The sequence below is a fragment of the Micropterus salmoides genome, unplaced genomic scaffold, assembly GCF_014851395.1.
Source record: "Micropterus salmoides isolate LMB-PRFRI ecotype aquatic unplaced genomic scaffold, ASM1485139v1 Ms_hic_scaffold_20, whole genome shotgun sequence".
Classification (NCBI taxonomy): domain Eukaryota; kingdom Metazoa; phylum Chordata; class Actinopteri; order Centrarchiformes; family Centrarchidae; genus Micropterus; species Micropterus salmoides.
The window spans coordinates 13,841,049-13,864,033 of NW_024041151.1; the positions used below are offsets into that span (position 1 = coordinate 13,841,049).

Genomic DNA, 22,985 nt, shown 5'->3' on the forward strand with positions numbered 1-22,985 from the left:
GCATGAAGCACAATGAACTCTGTAGGAAATGCCATTCATTCATTCTCATGTGCAACATGATTCAGGTAAAAACAAAGTGGGATTTCTGGGAAGAAATTGTGTTACTGCAATTCAAAGTCTCAGACTCTATGATAAGTGGAGACTCATGTTATAATCACTCAGTCCCTCTTATGTTCCCTCTGTTTTCAGGGCTATATTCTTTCTATAATACATCAATTCTGCATTGAAGATGGAAAGCAAGTGTCTCATCAAAAAAGTTAAAACAAAAACAGCAAAAAACAACAACACAGATTTCTTTTTCACAGGTGAACCTGACTGCAGTGCCCCATTTAGCCAAATTTTAAAAACAAAGGGACTGAACACATTTACAAGGTGCAGTAGCCATTATGCAAAACCCACTCTGCACAAGACATTGATGATACAGTGTGTATCTCTCTGTGTGTATGTGTGTGTGTCATGATAAATCCCATCCATTGCACTCTGCGTGCGAGCCCCTCTTTTGAATGCATCAGTGTTTTGCTCCTAGGCAATTTGTTGATGGTCTCCTTAGACCTAATTTGTTCTGTACAGGTCTGAACATTTTCATAGCTCAGGTCTGAGCTCATCACAATTCTCTTGGATCACACACTGGCAACATCAGGTAGCAAGTAAATGAATTTAATATTAGGGATTCACACTGTTTCCTCAGCATGCTCATTGTCTCCCCAGCAGGCCCAGCTCTGAAAACAATCTACCTTGAAATTAACAGGATATAACAGAATAAAGTATATGGTGTCAAACACCATCACAGGTGGATGAAAGCAAACATTTGTATTTATGAATGTTAAATTCCCACAAAGGCCCCACACTGGAGAGATATTTCCAAGCTTTTTGTTTTAAAGCTGTTGTCACTTTTCTAAACCCAATTTTCTGGCTGCTGTTGCAGAAGTAGAAGTAATTAGTACTATGATTAATTGGAATTAAATCAGTCTTAAACTCGGACTTATTATTTGACAGTGAAAAGGTTTATTCACCACCACTTATATCCACAAAACTCAGCGGCATACCAGCTTTACACTACGCACATGTGGATCATGGTAATTAAGGCTGATTCATAGAGTGAGTGTGGTGGTGATTAGCGAATCACACCACCATTGTGTTACCCTCAGCTGAAAATATTGTTAATGAGGTATTACAGTATGTTAATGGTGTTTTATATATACAATATGTAACTGCCACCAGGATCAGTCATGTGTGGCAGGACACTGGGTTGCAAGTTATAAGAAATACGTCAAGAAAATACTGTACCTAAAGTAAGTAGAGTGACAGTATGTTTCCTACTTCTATTCTTGGACTTTGTTTTCCGCACTTTTAAACAAAGACATACAGCGTAGTTTAAATACAGCCTATTGCATGTCAGGTAAAAATATAATTTTGGTTGCTTTTGACTTTTTCACCTTGTTGACTTGAACTGCAAATATAAATGTAAGAGTAGAACCAAGCTGCATTACCTCATTAATGTCTCAATACAAAGTCAGACAGCAAAGACAGCTTCCTCTCTGTCTATGAGCCCTCCTCAAATGACTGGCACTGCTTTTTCTGGAGAGATGCATGTGTTGACATTTCATAGTTGCAAAAACAAGGATAATTGTCATATCCCCCACTGATTTCCGCAATAGGGTAGAAATTGAATCAAACTTGTCTAGAATTAAACTGCATTCGGAACTATTTTTAAACTTGGTGCTGCAAGCAAAATGTCTCTCTACTCCGTCAACTTAAGGTCTGTTCATTAAATGACACTTAATGCCAGATGGGGAGGTTTGCAGCTTGGGGAATAGCTATATCCACTTTTACACAGAAAACAAATGCTGGCTAGAAGTCGACATATTGGCAGATTTTGATTCTGTGCAAAAAGGTACACAATAATAATTACGGTATCTTTTGTGTAATCTAACATGCTTTAATCACATAATGTTTAATTTTTAATCTTGGAAGTAAAGTATGAATCTCAGCATAATATTCATGTGTTTACAGTTGACAACACTACACAGATAAATTTATCGTTACGCTGTGCTGTATAATAACACACTTAACAATTATGTAAAAGGAGCAAGAGGCATTATTTCTACTCGAAACATTTCATAAAGTTTTTTTAATTTATTTTACTTTGTTTGTATAACAGCACACACTCAGTATGGTACACTTACCAAAAAACTGGGCACATGGGCAGCATAGTAGTTCCCCTATGGATGGCTTCACAGTGTAAATGAATATTTATGCCACTCGATTTCTTTGTGTTTCTAATCAGTCCCAGTGTTCCACCTGGAGATGTACACCACTGCCAGACTTTCTTTGCCTGCAACACAGTCATAAACTGTTTGGGATTCACAAGGAATTAGAGGTTGTTGTCACCTCATTAACATGCTTAAGCGGTCCTGAATTTGCAGATAAATAAGTGACATTGTAAATATTTAAATGTACAGTTTGGATTGGGATTATTTTAAAAGGTAATTGAGTTTGAATATTATTGGAACATATTTAATTTTCTATTTTCAAGTAACACATATTTTGCTTTTGCTTCCTCTCAGGATTCCAAAGTCTTCTATATCGAGATGCCCAATGCCAAGCCAATGAACCTTATCCTCACATCGTCAGACATGGCCTACTGTCTATGCAACATCAGTGCCAACGTTAACATTTATGTGAGTAATGTCTCTTTTTTTCAACATTCAGGCTGTGCTCTCACCCTTAGCATTTTTTTTGCGTGCAGGATGGGTTGATTTTTGGAGAGTGATTCCATTACTCAGCATGCTATTGATACAATAGATTGTTTACCAAGTACTAACTAATCATGAAAAATTAACAGGTTGTGGGGACACCAGTGTAAGTGGTTATTTTTTCAGTATTGTATAATTTTCAAATTTCTCCAGATGTACTTGACTGCTGTCTAGTGCCAGCTGTTTAACATACAGTCAAACTGCCACAGCTGTGCAGCTCTCTGGAGAAACAGTAAACCATGTTGGTTTTTCATATATTCCCCCAGTAGCTGCTCTGTACAAAGCAGTTTGTGTTCTTATGCTTTTATTATCCACACTATAAAATCAATAAGAGAAGTTTTACAGTGGCCAGCAACAAGAGGGGCTGATGGCATCGGCTGTAGAATTAATGTTCTAATGAAACTGGAAATTCTGACTTTTACACACTGTCCTCAGATTATATCTGTGAATAGAATGTTGGGAGACCACAAAACTTGTATTCAGCTGCTTGAGTGTCTAATTAAACAGAGGAGTGACACCATTATGTGGACCAAGAGCAGCCGTTGACACAGTTTGTTTATAGTAGTGTGTGAAACTATTTTGGTATTTAAATTGCCATTGGTGATGAATCTAACATGGGGACTCAAAGGTGAAGAATGTTAGAATGTGTTGCAGTCTTTTATCACCAAAATAAATAGCCTGCCGTAAACAGGAAATTATATCAAAAAGGGTGGCCAAATGAATGCCGTTGCCTCAAACTTTTAAATATGTTACTGATGAAGCTCCACACACTGATTAGTTTAAGTTGTTGATGAGACATTGAACTACAGTTCCTATAGATAAGGAACCTTATCCTCTTAATAATAACTTTGATTAAAACAATATATTTATATTAAGTATATTACTAGTAAGTACGTCTATAATGTGATATAGGTGGTAATGGTGCAGTGGATAAGACACATATATTCATATGCATAATGTGTGAAATGCAGTTAGAAACCTGTTTTTGCAACTAACAAATTATAAACTGAAAAAATCTATGAAGACTCTCACAAACCACAAAAAATCTTACTGTCTCTATGTTTTTTGTTGTTGTCTGTTTAACAACCCTGTGTACTTAGGTCAGCTTTGGGACGCCTGTGATTGTGACACTGAGCCTAGCAAGTGACGTACTTTGTCAGACGCAGAACAGATGTTATTTCTCCTACACTGCCGTATGCAGTAAAACACTTATTATCCCCCAGTGATACTGCTCATCCCACGAAAACATCCTGTAGTCACAGGCAGTGCTGTTCAGGCTCCCTCGACAGGACATGATACAGGATGTATTATCACACTGCTGTCAGCATATCACTAACTGTTGACATTTCATCATAGTAATTGGTCAGCTGTGATTTTTACTTTATTTATTTATGTATTTTAGGAACAAGTACATTGAGAGGTTAGGAACACAGTAAACATTCCTCTTTACTTTTTTGTCAATATGAAATTATTTTTGTTTGTTGAAGCAGTTAAAAAGAGACGGCACTAAAAAGTCTTCCAAGTGATGCATTTATGTGCAAGAGGAAAGCTATGACAGATAAGGGTCAGCTGCCAAACAGCTTTGCACGCTATTTAATCACAAGCTCAAACATGGAAGACAAACAACTGGCAATAAGTTCATGATAGAGACAATGTGAATGTTTTAAAGTGTTCCCAAGACGCTCCAATCCAAGATTGCACAATGAGAATGCAAGTTTGTGGAAAGAAATAAAGCAGATAAAAATGTTCACTGCAATTCTTCCCCTCAAGGAAGTTTCAAATCTCAATTCAGCTGCTGGTGACAGTCTTTAAGACAAGAAAAACACTTTAATAAGTGTACAAATGTACACATAATGTAAGCTGAGACCACTAACTTCACTGACTGATGTGCTTAGTAAAATGTTCAGCAATAATTTTACCTAAAGAATCTATAGATGAATTGTAGTTGGGTTCTTTAACAATGGGAGATGCTTAATGGTTTAAATAACTAATAAATAGATCAGTGTCTAAAACTCATACACTCATCCCAAGGCAGACTGATGGGAAGGAAGGATCATGATAAGTTACAATAATATCCTGTAAATAGATATTATTTTTGCTCGAAACATCTTTGGGTTCCTTGAGCTTTACTGTAAGCCTGTTGAATATCAGACAGATTTCACAGAGACTAATATGAGTTAAATTCCGCTGTAATCATTAAAATGACATTGTTATTTCCCTTTTTCTTCCTCGTTCCGTACTTTCAGGCCTTCCCTGTCTGCCTCGTTCTATCGTGATCGGTTTCCCTTCGCTCTATTTTTGATCTCGCGTCAATCAAATATTCATGTAGAAAGACCAATGACTCCCTCCGGCTTACTTGGCTTTCACGATTTTTGTCTGTCTCGCTTTGTGACGGAAAGACACACACACACACACACGCACAGTCACACACATTCACATATAACAGACAGGTCAAGAGAGAGATTTTTATTATTTTAACAAGCATACTCATACTTTATAACAAAAAAAAAAAATACACACCACAACTCCTCTACTAGTGTTTTCCTTTCCCCTCATTTTGGTGAAACACTATGAGCTATAAAACATTTGTTGCCTTGTCCAAATATCCATCTGTATGGTAGTCGCACTAATGTGGTTAAGAATGACACACTGATGAGGCAAAGGAAGATGAACAATTGTTTAGTCAGAATTCAGTTAAGTATGTCACACAGTCCACATGTTGTGAATTGCCAAATCTCAAAACAAAATTGAGGAAATAATTTAACAAAGCAAAATAAGCACATTGAGACATGATTTTTTTGGTAAAAGCCTCATTGTACTATCCTATAAAAGTAGAGTTTCCGTCAGCAAAATTAGCTGTTCTTGAGTGTCAGTGGACGTAAATGTTTACGAAGAGAAGACGAGCGGCACTGTTTTCCATTTCAGTCTTTGGACCACTGAAGAAGAGAAGGATAAATTAGTGTCGATTAAAATCCATTGGTTGTTGAAATAAAACGTTTTCTTTCTTGTTTTTTATTGAGCACATTTTTCATAGGTCTGTCTAGAAGCCTATGGTAGACAGTCTCCACTCCTCCATTCCCAGTGCCTTCCCCTTGCCTTCATATTCATGCAAAGCTTAATGTAAACTCCATTATTTCCCATTGGTCCAGACGGGAAAACAGCAGTGTCTAGTCGATGGGATGGATGTATATATTTATACCTTGTATGGAGCCAGATTCCAGCCGACTGTGGTGACGCACAGAGCTAAAAAAGGTCCCATTTCCTGGCCCCACTCAGGAAGCAAAGGAAAGACCATGGCTCCAACAGGGTTGTGCAACGGGGCTTGTGGACACTTAACCATAATAAACATTTCTTTTTAACAGGACCCTGCTCAGAGAATAGAGGGAGAGTTGGGTGGAGGGTAAGAAAACGTGATAGAGGAGAACGAGAGGGATCATATTACAAAATGTGAGCAGACGTGAGATAAATGTAAAACAAATATGAAGCTCAGTTCTGCATATTATAGCAAAGAGTAACAGACAGATTCATGTCTTTTAGGACGTAGGCGATTCGGACTGTGTTCTTTCTGGAAATAGTATTTAATGAAACTAATCGGCATGACTTGGCCTCTGCTTTCCAGATCAGAAATGACTCCACTTCATCTATTCAACTACATCAACATCACAACAACACTGTCCACAAGGAAGACTTCCCAACTCAAGATGAGGAGCTAGTGAAGTGGGCAAGACAGAAATTTGGGGGTGTGACTTCATTCACCACAATCCGAAATTTGAAAACCATCACATCGTCAGGAACAAACGGTGAGAATTATTTGTGTAAACCGGCTGACATAATTTTAACAGTCAGTTAAAGGGCTGGTAACATGCCAACATATAAAATGAGGATGCATATGTTATATAGGATCGCATTATAGGATTCTATCAAATTGCAGCAATACCATAAAGGACATTCTGCCTGCTTAAAAGTGCTTCAGATGGATCAACCTTGACACTGTGACTTTTATCTGGAATATGCTATCTGCATCTATGTTTGGCCTAAACCAATAATTTTGGTGCAGAAGTGAGCAAAATTAGGGATCCACCGAATGTTCGGCCACCGAAATTAATAGGTCGAAAATAAGTAAAAATAGCACTATTGGTGTTCGGCCAAATAAGTCAAAACACAGATTAAATTTTACCGAACAATTACGTTGACATGTTTGCAGTGTGGAAGCATCTTAAAGTGTCCTAGAAAGACGCAAAAAATTGCTGTTTGTAGACACTGTTCTGCTAAATGGTCTCCTAGCACATCCACTCCAGCTGTGGCTGACTTCTTAGGTTAGACCTGCTTTATGTGTTTCGGTCACTCGTTTTTAAGAATGCAATTAAACTACTAAACTACTTACATTTGGAGTGCACGCGTATTCAAGCCTTTATGGTAACTGAAATGGACCAGTACGAGCTCACAGGCAGATTAGCGACTTTATCCTGTAATTTTCTCTCTTTACAAAGACAAGTGTTGCAGTATGAGTCCTACCTGAAGAGAGGCTATGAAGTCTTCATGTTGCGCAATACGAGAACCACATACAACATTTATCATATTGGGTTGGACTTGATGCATTTAGCGCAAGGATACACACGTGACAACGGTTTTCAAAATAAGGTGTGGAAATAACATTAATTGGATTATGTTCACAGAAAGTATAAAACATATTACATGTGTACATTAAAAGTAAATGGACACATGTAATTTACTTTACCCGAAAATCTTGGGCCTCGGACTCACCCACCATAGTCTCCAAATCCTGTGGGAAACACAGAGTAAAAAGCACATTTTGACTATTTAATTTATGCAATGGTAAAAAAAATGGCAAAAATGTGAAAGTACTTGTTCAGTGTTCGGTTTCGGCTATGGCAAAGAATTTTCATTTCGGTACATCCCTAAGCAAAATAATTTAAAAAAGCTTACAAGCTTACATAACTCAAGAGCTAGTCTGCAGTACACTAAGGATGGATGCAGTGTTGTTTCCATCAATCAATCTCTGCCTACTAACATCCTCTTAAGTGTGCATAAAAAACATTTCTGATGAAATCACTGAGAAAAGTGCTGTGATGAAGACCACGTTGCATTAAAAAAAGCAGTGCCTGCGTATTCTACCTCACTTTTCTTTTGAAATTCTATTACTGTATGTCATCAGCACATGGATTTCCAATATGCCCGTGTAGGAAAACAAGCCAGAGGACCTGAAAACTACACTTGTTATGCATTGATTCTTAATTATATAACGGATAAATAAATGAAAAGAAAAACATTTTGCTTTGAACATATTTGTTTTCAAACCAGATCAGATGATGACTATGTACAGAGTTGACTGACAACACCACCTGCCCCTAAAGCTGCATTACATACAGAACCAGACCCCATGCTGAATCTTCAGTGTGTGGGCCAAGCACTGGCTGCCATATGGCCATTCTCCTACAAAAAGAACCTTAAACCACTGAGTGAATATATTATAGTCTACTGAAATATATCGCTGTGTCACAATGTTACATAATGTATATAATTAAAAAAAAACTTATTTTGTCCAAGTGGAAGAAACCGCTAATAACACCTGAAGAGAAAAATTGGGTGTTTTCGATTACCATAAATTTCTTTCTCTACGAGACAGACAAGTTGCATTTGCATTTTATATATATATATATACTAAGTCTGTCCATACTAATTTGGACAATTTTTGTGTGACCATTCACTAAATTTCCTGGGAATGCTATGTGTACCTAATCCTTTATTAGATACAGCAGTGAGCTAAACAACAGCATAAACAGTAAAAGTAACAAAACAGAATTTAATAACTAGAGGATCTGTGTAGACTTAAGCAAACCCACGTCGTTTGTATTTATTTTACCATTAACAAACATGGAGAATAAAGCATAGAGCTTTGAATTTGCAACCAAACTGCAAAATGTAAGCAGTGCTACAACTGATATTAAAGCTCAGTAATACTCAGAAATACCTGTACATATGGAAGCTTTTCATATCGGAAAATCTTGGGTAGAGTTTAGTGCTGGAGACTGAGCTCAACATTCTCAGTGCTGACAGGACGCCATTACATATGACAAAACATTTGGAAAGGGAAGCAGTGGACAAATGGCCACCGATGCTGACGATGGAGGCACAGAAACACTATGACTTAAAGTGAGCCTTCGTGGCTGAGCGAAGGCTGGACATTAAGAATACTATTTGCTGCTATTGCCCACAGCAGTAGCAAGCACAAGCACAATTATTTCCTACCAAAGCCTCCTTAAGGCAGTCTGAGGCAAAGCAGTTCTCTGACATGGGTTTAGATAGAAATAAATTGTGGGGATGCTGGAATAGTGGTGGCTGCTTTTGTCTCTAGTGTCGTTTACAGTATTTTGGATAAATTATGTAATAATATGTCTCTTTATTATTGTCTGTCTTCTCCAGGTCTTTCAACTGTAGGGTGTTGCACTAGTCCCTGTCTGGCATACTGCTCTTTTCCCATTTTAAATGTGTTGATTACATTGTGATGAAATGTTGTTTTTACAGCCGCTCTTAGTTCTAGTTAGTGTTTTTACTGACTCATTGTCCACAATGTCATTAAAATTACTCAAGCAGTGGAACAGTTTACATCGCTATTTTGTTGTATCGTAATGGTGTTAGATGAACTTGCGTAGGCCTTGTCGTAGGCGTTTGAAAAGTCTGTGCTATGACTACACAGCGGTGTGTGGAAGTTGAAGTCTTAGGAGAAAATATGTACAGATTTCTTGAATGTCACAATATGAATTGATTTGAAATTCAAGTCATGATATTGCTAATGCCAACGAGGTGTGTTAAGCAGTGCTAAGTAACCTTTTAAATTATAGTTGCCAAGCTATTAGCCAGTAACTAAAAGTAGCTTGAAATTATTCTGTACTCAAAATCATACTAGTTGCAAGTACTTAGCTTGAACATACAGTAGTTTCTTCTGTGCAAGGAATAATTCAACTGTCATTTGTACTGAAATGATAACAAATTTCTATACCAAACACTTGTAAACTGGATAGGCTGTATGAGGTTCTGTGGAAAGCGTGTATCACCCCCACTTCCAGCATAGTGTTTTGAAACAAAATGTGTGCAGCTATTTGAGCACTGTACCATTGTGCACCTGTAAACCATCCGTCACCATTATTTGGTCAAATGCTGAGCATATTGTACTCTCATGAGATGACTTCTGGAAGATCTTCCGTAGCAGGGGAAGAAAAGATGCTAATGCGCCCAAGCAGTTTGGTCTCCTGTTGCAGACTGGGCTATGGCCCCCGGGTTCTGGCCAGAGAATAAAACACTGTTAACAGTCAGTTCTGTTACCAGCCGGAACAGAAATAATCTGTCAGAGCATCACTCTCCATGTTAAATAAATATAAAAAATAGGCTTTAATTGTAATTGCTTATTGCTTATTGCAGCCACTGAGCCACTGCCACAATTATATATATTCTGACTAAAGTGCTGTCAGTCCATTTTTTGGAACTGTTGTCTTCTTTATTATATTGGATTATGTATGCAGAAATAATTTTATTACTTTTTTTTGTTTTGTAAAAAAAATTTATATTTTTGGTTTTACAGGAACCAAACCTGGCCCTCGTTACTGCATACTTAACAATGAAGATGCATCAGAGAAGCCCTTTTTGACGATTAATACATCACCCATGGCCCCCTTCAAATCTTGCTTCCCACAGCAACAGAACCCCAGTGATGAGGTTGAACTTCATATTATAAACATCCCAGAGAATGCCAACCTTCGGTAAACCTTGAGATCACAAGACATAGCTTCTTATGCATTGTTTTGCTATGTTTATTGGCAAAATTTCTCTTGTAAATTTTGATTCTTCATATTACAGCAATGTATCACTTCGTGTTGGCACTAAGAAGACCAGAGTGTTCCTGAGAGGCCCTCAGGGGACCACATGGACCATCCTCAACCCACAACACACCCAGTTTGGTGTAAGCTTACATATACACACACTCCAGTAGTTAGATAGGATTTAATGAGATGATGAAGACTCCACTCTACAGTATGTGATTACACTGTTGTCAATAGTGTGGTATACCTGTGAGTACTTTTAAGTACTAAGTTTCTAAGTCATTACTGATTTAACTGAGTTGAACTTGTCTTCTCTTTCAACAGTCTAACAATAACGTCCTGCTGAGCACCTTACCACACACAATCGAATCTAAATTGACAGTGAACAGTGACAATGCAGAGGATGTGCAAAGGAAGGCTTTAGATTATTTTAAAACCAACACTTTCACCAGCTATACTGAACTCAGACTAGAGGACCCTTTGGTTTTACTGGATTTTGGAAAGAACGACAGCCCTGCAGGTAAGGCGATGAAAGGTAAACATTTGTTTTCAACCTTGAGGCTTTTTCTTCAAAGAGAGTAGATGGTGCACTGCAAAAAGCCATAACACACACATAGTTCATGTTACACAATGCCATCAGTGGGATTAGGGGATAATGACTGCTTTAATAAAAGTTAAAGTAATATTCACCATCATCATTGTCCCATTCAATTTATTATTTTACATACACAATGCGCTATGCTGCAATTTGAACAGCCCTTTTGAAGGCTTTTTTAAGTTCTCAATATAAGTACCTTTGCTTAATCCTAAAAGCTTTGAAGATTTTGTCTTGAGGAGAATAGCACAGAGTAGCATAGTGGGCACGGGAAAGGACACATATGTATTGATTCAATATAAATTCAAGAAAATACATTAACAGTGCTAAAATGGTTCATCTCGTTGATGTTTTTTTAAACCATTTCTCTTTCTGTTACCGAAACAGTACAAGAACCAGTCATTCCCATTACAACAAATGCCCCTAATCAGATGCCTCTGTTGATGCAGCTGTACACCTCCCCAGACTACCGCTCTCCCCTGGACCCTAACACCAAGGTGCAGAGTGACAGGAGAATTTATGCAGAGGTAAACAAATCATTCACCCTCTTAGCTGTACTTCACATTTTCTTACTCAACCCCTGCTCATAAATAGCTAAATGTACAGTGGATAATGTATAGAGGGTATGCGCATGATGTCACAGAACGCAGTTACGCTCACTGAGTGGCAGAAAGACAAGCAGCATTGTTAGCTTGAATCAGCTAAAACACAAACAACATATCTAAAATGGGAAAGAGCTGGACCACTGGTTCTTTGGTAAGCAGTAAGGATCACAGTTGAGTCGGACTGCCTTTAATTTGAGCAAATAATCACTTCTTTTACTCCTGGTTTGCTAAACGCAGCCATGGTATGTTTTGCCACTCAGTCCAGCGTATTCTGGAAGGGGAAGTGACATCAACGCACACCCTCTATAACGGTAGCAATGCCTGTTGTTTACTAGCATATATAATTTTGGTCAGTCCATCCCAAACATTTAAAAATGACTTTATTTTGCTTGTGTATGATACTGTATTTTTTTGTTAAACACAGATATTCAGAAAATTAGTTTTGTACTCATTGCATATGTAATACCTTGTCATACTCTGAGCTGATGTCCGTTTGACACATTGTTGTGCTTTTTCCATTCTGTTGCCGTTTATTTGATCTTTTCTCTGTTTCCTGTAGATTTCAGGGCACACTTTTGGGGACATTGCCTTAACCATCAAGGTGATCCGATGCTTTGTGCGGTCCAAGAGCTCATGCCCTGTAGTGAAAGAGCTGCCCTTCATAACAGAGGCCTGCTCCTTAAGTTCTTGTCCCAACAGCACCCGACTCAGCTTCTTCTTAGATCAGGTACAAGATCTGACGTCCACAACATGGGACCTGGAATGCTCCGTCAAAGTTTGCTACAGTCAGGTATACAACTATTTGAAATAAACCATGTCAAAGAAAAGTGTTTTAAGTCATAAATGAAATCTTACATTAAAATTACCAGTTGAAATATGTCTGATAGCTCAATCGCTCTGCATTAAGACAATCTAACCTACAGGGTGACACAGGTGTGAATATATATATTCATGTTCCATCTCACTTCCGCATAATATTCCTGTCCCAGAGTAAAAAACAATTCCTATCCCATCTCAATTTTGGAAGAGTGACTCCTGTCCCATCCTGTTCCTGTTAAAAAAAAAATCTGAAAACAGTGTACAAATGGCGATGATTCCGGTGTACCTTCTCCTGTTGACTTTTTTTCCTGTCCCGTCCCAGTCCCGTTAACTTCCATCCCGCAGGAGTCCCCTGACCCACAGGATTCCCAAAAAAATGTCAGCCTCCAAAATGTTACAACTTTCCTTTGGTTGATTTTTGTATTCAGTATTCAGTGTAACTCTATTGTGTTTTGACTTCTGCTCAAATGCTGTTTATGACAAACATAGTGACATTTTGTGTTTTTTTTTGTTTGTTTTTTGTTGTTGGGTTTCTAGCATTGTGGAGAAGTAGGAGGAGTGAAGAGAAATCTGGAGGTTACCCAGCCGTGTCTGCAACCACCAAGTGAGTTCAGTTTAAACTCCAAAATATGGATTTTTCATGGCCCTCATGGTACCAGATTTGCATTCATATTTTTTATTATGGTTTTGTGTGTGTATTGTGTCACACATAAATCCCAAGTTGTGTTCAGAGACTAAGCTCAAGTGTGTTGGTTTAGCTGATTTCCCCTTCTTTCTTTCTTTTTTTTCCTGCTCTATAATGCTTACTAAAACTAAAAGTTTCCAGAAAGAAAAAACACAAAATAAAAAAAAAATCAAATACAACAACATGTTGTAGAATGTAGATATTATTTTATAATGATTTCTTCATATATATTCATATAAATGTATGAACATTAAAATATAAATGTACAGAGTAAGTACAGTTCAGTAGAACAAGGAATTTCACAACAGCTATACAGAACAATTTGCAGCACTAATTTGTTTCTTGATCCTGATTTTGTTATTAATATTAATTTAAAAAAACAAAACCAATCCCTAACAAATTTATGAAAATGCACCAAATACAACAAAAGAGAAAGATCTAGTCTCCAAAATAATCCACACAAAATTGTGGCAAACTTTGTCCTGATGGTGCTGTTTCTTAACAAACCCTTTACTATAAGGATAAATGTTTCACAGTAAATTCTCCAACAATAAAATCTCTTAACTCTCTGAAGCTTTTAAAAATTTCACATTTCCTTTTTTGCCCACATGACTTAATTGCTAGTCTGGTGCTTGGCCAGTGAATTGCTGCTTGCTGCTATTATTTTCATTCCTATTGTTGCTTTCAGTGCACAACAAATGCGGCACGGGCGGTTGTCATAGCAGTGAACTCAGGATATGCAGGGATGCCAGTAAGGGGTTGCGGGGCAGGGCCTTGTCCTTTAGGAAGGTCTGCAGGCTGACCTTGTGGCCACAATCAAAAGTAATGGCCCTCTGGGGAGGGGGTGAAGTCCTTTGTGTTTCCAAGGGGGTCTGACTGTGCTGCTGTCCAAACACAGCCACTGGGCCTTGTGCTATTGTCGGACCATTCAACGCAGTTGACTCAAGCAGGGAAAGATGTTGTTCTTCAAAGAAAGAATAGACAGATGATTCATTTCTAGGAAGTTTCAGATGAACCCATTTCTGAGCAAAAAGACACAAGGAAGTAGATGTTGATTAAATGTGGGATCACCCGGAGTTTGTCAGACTTCTTTTGTAAAACTGAATGGATTTGTTTATTCCTTAAGCTTCCTTAATTCTCCATTTACTTCTAGAGGAGAAAGATAAAGCCATACTGTGTGTGTTGGGGAAACTACTACTCATCTATACTTTCCTGTGTCCTGGTTGTCCTCCTCTTTGCTGTTTTGCTTTAACTTGCGTAATTGAAAATTTTCTGAAGACTGACTGAAATACATGAATGGAACTAGTTGTAAAGGAACATACTGGTTTGGTAGGTCTGTTTATGTGGTTCCAATCATTAGTTAGTGTCAGGGATACAAGGGTTTTATCAGCAGGACTAGCAGGCGAGCTTTCACTGGGCATGGGTGAGTGCTCCATTCAGCAATCATTCCTGTTTAGTAGTTTTCATACAGAGGGCTCCAGGGAGTCATAGCACAGGCCTGCTGTCTGTCTCTGACACTCCACCTGCACTGGAGCTTCTGCTTCCTGCTCCTGTTTATTCAGCTTTGCTGTCAAAGCCTCACTTACACAAACTAACACAGCAACTGATTACAGAAAAAAAGTCACAAGAGAGAGCCTGCTCGAGTTCCTGTGATGTTTCTGGCCCATTCAGGGTCAAGGAATGTTCCTGGCTGACAAATCAACAAAACTGGGTTGGCTGTCTAGGATGCAGTGGGCCCAAATTCCCACAAGATGTCACTGTTTCAGTGCTCTGGGTCAGATTAACTTGATTTTTGGTATTGTTTACTCAAATATCAACATGATAAAATTTACTGTAGGCTTCATTTTAATTTAAAATAAATAAATGAAATTTTATGTTACTGTCACATGTACAATATCAGGTTTTGTACCTATGTCCAAATGTCCATGCAGTTCAGTTGAAATGTATGTTCTGATATCAGCATTAGGTTCATCTAGGCTCACTTTAGAGGCACTTATTTAAATACACATAATGCATAGAGTGGTGGCAAGTTTCTAGAAAACAAACCTGTTGTCTTCTGTCCTTCATGTCCTCTCTTTAATGTACTTCAGGAAAGGCGAGCTGTAATATATGAAGCCCAGTATAGTTCTTAGCATAGCACATTCCACCAGGAGGCATGAGGCAGCAGAAGCAGGTGAGAGAAACTCGTGCAAAGGTGATGATTAGTTTCTTCCAAATGTTCTTGACACTTGTGGGAGCATCTCTACAGGTAGCAGAAGAAGGGGAGAAGGAAAAGCATGTGTTTGCACATTGGTTTTCTTGATATGCAACGCAGCATGCACACACTGGGGATGTTAGGTTGTGTGTGTGCAGCCTTGGAGAGCCTGAATTCAGATTTTGGTACAAAAGCCTGGACATTAAATTAGAACATAGAGAATGGTACAGTACAAATTTACTTTGTTCATTTCAGTTAGGCTGAGGTATAATGTGCAAAAGTAATGACATGTTATATTTATTGGATGGGTTTTCCTTCATTGTCATAGTAACTTGGAGGGGAAAGGTTTATTTTTAAAAAGGACCACACTTGTAGACTGTACAAATTGCACATATTTTACATAGTTAGTCATTGTAGATTCAATACCATCAATCATAAAATTGATGTTTGGGGCAGCTGTTGGTTTCAGCTCGTGCCAGGATGAAAATCAACTTGTAGAGACTCAAAATCTGCATGGGATCTTTTCATCACAGTAAACATGTCTTTGTTAAAAATTCATTGTCATTGCACGGTTTTTTTTAAAAACAGACCGTTATTGATGCATACCAGGCAACTCCTACTTCTTGAATTTAAGATTGTGTTGCCTAAAAACTAGACACACTAGAACATTGACTTCTTGTTTGCTAGGGTTCTCTGGAGAAATCAGCAAATCAGATCAGGTAGCTGAAATCCTTGAACTAGCTACCAAAGTGAAACATAATGTATTGTATATCTCTGGGAAATATTTGAAATATGTCATAGTATCTCACCTCTGTTGCACTTACAACATCATCACATGAAAATGCTGTCAGTATCACAAAGATACAAACCGATATGAGATTGTTCACTGTGACTCAACACCTACTGTATATCAAGAATATGTCAAATCTCTGCAAATTTATTTTCATACTGTGTTGGCATGGACGGTAACCATCAGTTTTGACTTGTGGTTGTTGTGATTGCTGGTGTTCAACTGAAGCTTGTATACATTGTTTTTTTCTCAATGTATATGTTTCAGCCCCACCATGCTTTGATTTTGGCCTACCTGGTGTTCTGGGCATTGCATTTGGAGGGTTCCTGATTGGAGTATTACTTATTGGAGCGCTGTGGTTTATCAAAATTAAAACAGGTAAATGTATGAAAATATAATGTTTCCGGTTGAATAAATCTGAATTTGTATTCATCACAATTTGAAATGGTCACATTCTGCTTAATTCAGGGTACCCAACTGGACTGGACATTAGTTCAACTGCAGCAAACCTTCCTGGTAAGGAATTTTCTTTTCTTTTTACCACTTATTTTCTTTTCATTGGGTTCTTATTGACTTCTGTCATCATTCTTCAGGATGTCCCTGCTCAGGAGCAAAACGACAACCTGTTTCTACCAACCCTTCCCCCTCTGAGAATAGTAGTGCCAACGCTAGCATTGGAAGCACCCAAAGTACACCGACCAGCAGCATGGCATAAGATTATGGTAATCTCCACCACCAATAGGGCTACCATCTTCCTTCAAAGTCACCTATACGGGTTTTGTGCTTTTGTTTTTGTTTAATAATGCTTAAACAGCATTTCTCCCTTTCCTTCCATTCCCCCTTCCAATTCTCATGAAAAAGCACAACCTATGTCTTTGACACACCAGGCCTGAAATGGATGTGATCTTGGGGGGAGAGGGTGCTGGGTGACGGATAACAGAAGTCTAATCAATGGCTTCTGACGCTCACCTCTGCAGCCTCTCTGTAAAGTCAAGCTCCTAGACAGGAACTTAAAGAGGGCAAAAGAAAAAAAATAAATTGGCTCACAGCAACAGGAAAAACAAACCATATCCCCCAAGAGCTAACAGGAAATTCACTACATTCCTTTCAATGAATTGTGCTTGTGTGATGGCAGCACAATAATAGTTAAACAGGAGACAAACCAGTCAAAAGACCGACTTTGAAATACAGATGAAAAGCTGTTTTGCATTCACATCTAAGCTACAAAACTACAAACAGCTTTTGGCGAGGTCAGTCCAAAAAAGTCAACATCTTGTGGACTGAGAAGCTCAACACGTTAGGATCTCAAACCAGTCAATGAAATGCTCACTTCAAGGGGTATTTGTCTTAATTGGAGTTCGAGGTCAATGATTAACAGCTACCTCCTATTATTTAGAAGTCTGGAGCTAAGCTTAAACTTAGCCCTAGATTTCTCTGGTGAATTGATCTTATTTTCAATTTTTTATTTTTTTTTTGTTCTGTGTCACTTTAGGTGAATCTTGTAGTTGACCCTCTGGGACATTTGTAGCTTATGAAACAAAGTTACGGTGCCATTTTCATGCTATCAAATAGCTGTATCAGGGCCTTCATATCAAAGTTAAGTTTATTTTTCAGTGTCTATTGGAAATTACAGAGAAATATACTTGATTTCCTCATAACTCAACAAAACAAAAAATATTAATCATTTTTATGGCCTGTTGGTAGCAATACCTTATGAACCATTAAGGTAAAAACGTACTTTCATTTATGTGAGCTCAGAAATAATCACTCTTGTAATGTACAGTACAGCATGGCTGTATTCAGAGCTGAGTAATGTGCCCGTAATGAGGAGTTAGTACCAAAACTGCACATCCGTTTTCAGACCTCAGACTTATACATGGACTTAAGGGCCACTCATACAGCTACGCCCACAGGGTGGAGTTTCCCCAAAATAGTCTGTCTGGAGGTGGAATTCCAGTACTTTTCCTTTGCAATATGTCCATTCTTCCTCAAATTTCACATCTGGAGTAACACATACAAACACATACACAGAAATATACTTGTATAGATTACATTAAAGTGTTTTCAGGCCAGTTTAATGATCACCTCATATACCTGGATGCAGCTGTTTGTTTGTGGTGTAAAAACCATTACTCTCTCTATTTTAACATCAAGACTTGACATTAAGCAAGCATGTACTGCTTGCTCATATTCAATGTCTTTTCATTCAAAATGTAGCCTGCCACTAATGTTCTCTTCCATAATTTCATTGGAGATGAGTGCACTGAATGGAAAGAATTTTTAGACCTCTAATGGATGTTATGGATTACCAACGCATTCAGAGATTTGGCTTTGACAAACAAGCTATCCTAGATGCCTGCTACATCCTGAAGAGTTTCCACCTCAGTGCGACCAAACTCCTAGAGACGGGGGGGGTTAAGTACAAACAGTAGGCTAAAATATTCCATAATGAACTTCACATTTAATTATTTTTTCTGAAGCTCAAGGAAATTAAATCTGTGAGATTCAAGGCAAATGTTTCTTTTAAACGAATGGGCTGGAAAACCTGATTTCCAGGTGAAAACTGGTAAACTCAGATGTATGGGTAATTTTGATATATGTAAATCTTCCCTCCAAAAACAGATTTAAACACCTGCAAGATCTCCCCACTTTTCCCTATCTTTTGAACTAAAACTCCTCATATAAGTCACCAACTCTGAATACAGCCAGTCTGGACTCAATAATATAATCAACAGTAACAATAGAATAAGACCACATTTTGTATGCACTGTTTGTAATGATACATTAGTCGATCAATAGCGCTTTAATCTCATGAAGACTGCTTTAAAAATGCCGCTGTCACATGACATGCCTAATGATATGGAAACTGTCATTTGAGAGAGATGAGTTTCTTGTTAAAATGGTTAACTTATGCTCTCTGCATTTGATAGGCTGCATCAGCCACTGCAGTGCTAATGCTAGACAGAAGCTGCAAGGATGCCTAACAGGGAGTTTCATGAGGGTTACAACTGTAGAGTGACGGTTGATCCGTGAACCCACTATTTGTTTCAATGTACAAATGTAAATGTATTTTATTTTTATTGCCACTCTTTTACCTTTTTTAAAACTATTCCCATTTCACATCAAGTCTTGTGGTATAAGTAAGCAATTTGTATCTACAGTACATAGCTTTGACGCAAGCACCAAAATTGTGATGTTAAAACCTCTCTTTATATACAGCACATTTGACACACTGATTTACTGATACATATATATCTATATATTCACACTCCCAATAATTACTCACCTTATGATTTGGATTGTTAAAATAATTTATGAACTTTCAAACCTAATCTCAAAAATAGTCAGTGTTTTTGTCTCCTCATTGTATGTTTATGTAGCTTATAACCCCTCAGTATGTGCGTGCATGTACTTTTTTGTATGCATGCCAGATTTTTCTTTGTGTATTTGTGTAGAGGCAGAGAACAAAGAGGGCCAGTACAAATTGCCACTTGAGTAGTTGTGCAATATCATGAGATAAACTTGTATTTAATGTCTATATGTAATTGTATGATATTCTTACTTTGCTTTGTTCTTTTACGTATCTGGAGAACTGGGACAATTGTTTTCTATCTATCTCATATAGATTTGAGTTTTCATTACATTGTAGTCACATACAGTGTGTGTCACATCACATGTCAAAGACGGGTTGTTGGTTTTACCGCTGTTGGACTTTTGCCCCACCCCTAAGATTCACTCTGCTGTCCAAAAACAGGGCATATCTCTGCTGATACTGACATCCTGACATTGTATTGTGTTCGTTGTACTGTCTTCAGTGGGTGTGATGGGGAAGTACATTCTGTGTCGGAGAAGCATCCCCGTTAAATTAAAACACACAAAAACTTGTCACTGAAAATGCAGCAGTAAGTGAGTAATATTAGACCTTTTTTCTTCTCCAAACGTCAGGTATTCTGTACCTGTATTAAACCAGTGCAGGTGGCCGCAGCCAGGTTCTGTCTGATCAGACAGGTTGTCAGTTAATTCACTTGTTAACCCTGCAAAGCCCCTCATTATCTCTGACAACAACTTCCTCCTCCTCAGACACTCTACACAGTTAACGAAATATGCGTGTCTGTGTGCATATACACAGTATATGTACTATATGTGTGTGCGTCTGACTGTAGGTGTACAAAAGAAACTACATTCATGTTAAGAGAGTGGCAGAAGAATCCCCTAACAATGTCCAAATTCTGAATTCTTACCAAAAACTCTGAAGCCTTAACAACATGTCAAAATGTCTGATCTGATTTCAGTATAAAATGAAGTGTTAGTAGAGTGGGCTGCCTTTAAAATGGGTCAATTTGTTGAGATACTACTCAACTGATGTCATGTAATTCTATGTTGTCTCTGAAGAAATATATATTTTGCCTGAAATTATCTTAATAAAGTCAATGGTCATATGACAAACATTCTTTGTGTTTTCTGGTGTATTTCTTACAGCCTAGTGAAATTGTAGTGGATAAACTTTTTACAAGTTGAGTAGTGTTGGAAAGAAACAAACTCCCAGGATCTCCTAGGACAAGTAAAATCAAAGAGTAATAATACAGCACACTTGGAAGAGCAATGAAGGTATACTGTATATAAGCTGTATTTGTCTTAGGGTTTAATAGAAATCTTGTTGTAATATTGCTGTGACATTTTCACTTGATTACTTGTCACCAATACTATAGGTGCGAGCTTCTTCTGTTGACTTTTCTGTTCGTTATTTGATAACACTTCACCAGTAGCGCTGGTAGTGTAAAGAGACTTCTCCTAAAACTGGCAACAAAGAGTAAAAGTTACTTTCAACCCAAGTAGTGGACGTGTGTGGTTTGGCATAAAGACTAATAACAGAGAGCTCATAGTTTGAACACATTAAATCCAGATTCCAGTGGTGTAGGCCAAACTATAAGACACAAGATTAAAACCTGGATTATAGTGTGTGTATAGCACTAAAAAGAGAAAAAGACACTGTAAATGTAAAAATAACCTGTCATTGTTACATTATTATATACATATTACTGTTAGTCATGCATTAATGTGTAAGCAGCAATTTATGTTTGAGCTGGTGGAGATGGAGATTTCTGTCCACTAACAGCTGCTATTAAATTATTATTATTAAATTAAAATAAATATGTATATATGTATTTCACTCTGAGGTGTAGTGAAATAGAAGTATTAAGTAGCATGGTATTTTTTCAGTATAATTTGCTGAGATTTTCTCACTGACACAGGTGGTTGAAAATGCGGCACCTGTTCTTTCTTGTGAAACTGTTTATTCAAATCACAGAATAATGCAGAATTTGTCGTCATGTCTTATTATTTTCATCTGATTCAGCAGAGCTTGACTTGTGACTGACCTGAAACACAATGAGCTTAAGGAATCGAAAACATCATACTATAATGGTATTATGAGTCGTATATAACCTTTATTGTTGGGCTAAATTATGAAAATAATGGTGTTTTCTTCTATCTATGGCCTTTCCTGGGGTTTCAAATCTTCCTTTTTATGTACGAATTCAATCTCTAGGACTGGAGCCAAGGCACACAATACATGTTTATGGACCGCCATCATCTCTGAATATGACCATGGAACCACTTGGCCTTGCACAGGATACATTATGTGATGTGTGTGTCTTGTGTGTGTGTGCCTCTGTGTGTGTGCTTTCTTACTTGCCTCTTCAGGTTGTTTACATTTCAGGGCAAATCTGTTCTTTTCTGCAAAACTGGGCCTGCTGAAATGTGTTTGTTATCTGTGCATAAAGCATGCAACAGTGACCTCAGGGCAAAACCAGTCTTCACAGCTCTGTTCTATAAAAATTAAGGTGTGAGTCGTTTAAGAGAAGAATCTTCTTTTTCTCTTAACAGCGTCATATAGTCTGTCAATGTCAGTGTGTTTATATGTGAATAAAGAGACAGGCATCAGTATTATACAGAGGTGTGAACTCTGAGGATATTTCTTAAAAAAGAAATAGAATGTAAAAGATATGTTTCCAGGAGAAAAAGGAGAAGCAAGTACAACATTATTGTTGCTAAGGAACTGCTTCCTAACCATATACATTGTAGTTTGTTGCTAGGCTCTCAGGAGCTTCAGAGTCTGTAACACATTAATGTTACACATTAGTCCAGACCATTAGAAAAACAACTTATTGTTCAGTCAACTAAGATGCGTTTAATAAGTACTGTAGATGGTAATTGTTAATGATGTTGGTTAAGTCGTAGCTTTACCTGATAATGAAAAATGGTAATTAAGATCACTTTCAACAACTTCCAATTTAGAATTTGGAAACTCAACAAAGGAAAGCAAAATGTGTGTCCAAAGATGTGTCATTGTTTCAGGAGGTTTCTATCATCCACTTTTTTAAAATTTTTACTAGCTCTTTCATGTCTTACAAGCACTGCACTGTGTGGCAACACCAAAAATACCAAAAACACTCTAAAATCAAGCAATTATATTAGGCATACTGGCATCTTTGAATACACTTTATTTTCTTTAACATGTTTCTTTGTCAACCCACCACATCTTTTTTTAAAAAGTAACTAGGATGCAGCTATAGTGTTCAGATGTCTTCTGAACTCTGTCAAAGTGAATTACTTTTACTTAAAACATGTTTTTAATCACTTACATAAACCAATAACATGAGTTTGTTGTACAGTAGCCAAAGAGGCAATATCACCTCTAGAT

At 37.7% G+C, this 22,985-nt stretch overlaps 1 protein-coding gene across 1 annotated transcript in view; it reads left to right on the forward strand.

Moving 5' to 3' along the window:
- eng (endoglin) overlaps positions 1–20,733 on the forward strand; it is a 41,345-nt gene extending 20,612 nt beyond the window's left edge. The window contains exons 4-14 of the mRNA XM_038734304.1: positions 2,568–2,681; positions 6,376–6,556; positions 10,357–10,534; positions 10,632–10,734; positions 10,919–11,114; positions 11,577–11,716; positions 12,354–12,584; positions 13,151–13,217; positions 16,550–16,660; positions 16,751–16,798; positions 16,876–20,733. Of these exons, the coding sequence (XP_038590232.1) occupies positions 2,568–2,681; positions 6,376–6,556; positions 10,357–10,534; positions 10,632–10,734; positions 10,919–11,114; positions 11,577–11,716; positions 12,354–12,584; positions 13,151–13,217; positions 16,550–16,660; positions 16,751–16,798; positions 16,876–16,997 (1,491 nt within the window). The 3' untranslated portion in view covers positions 16,998–20,733. The remainder of the gene's footprint in view (positions 1–2,567; positions 2,682–6,375; positions 6,557–10,356; positions 10,535–10,631; positions 10,735–10,918; positions 11,115–11,576; positions 11,717–12,353; positions 12,585–13,150; positions 13,218–16,549; positions 16,661–16,750; positions 16,799–16,875) is intronic.
- Positions 20,734–22,985: the final 2,252 nt, after the last annotated feature.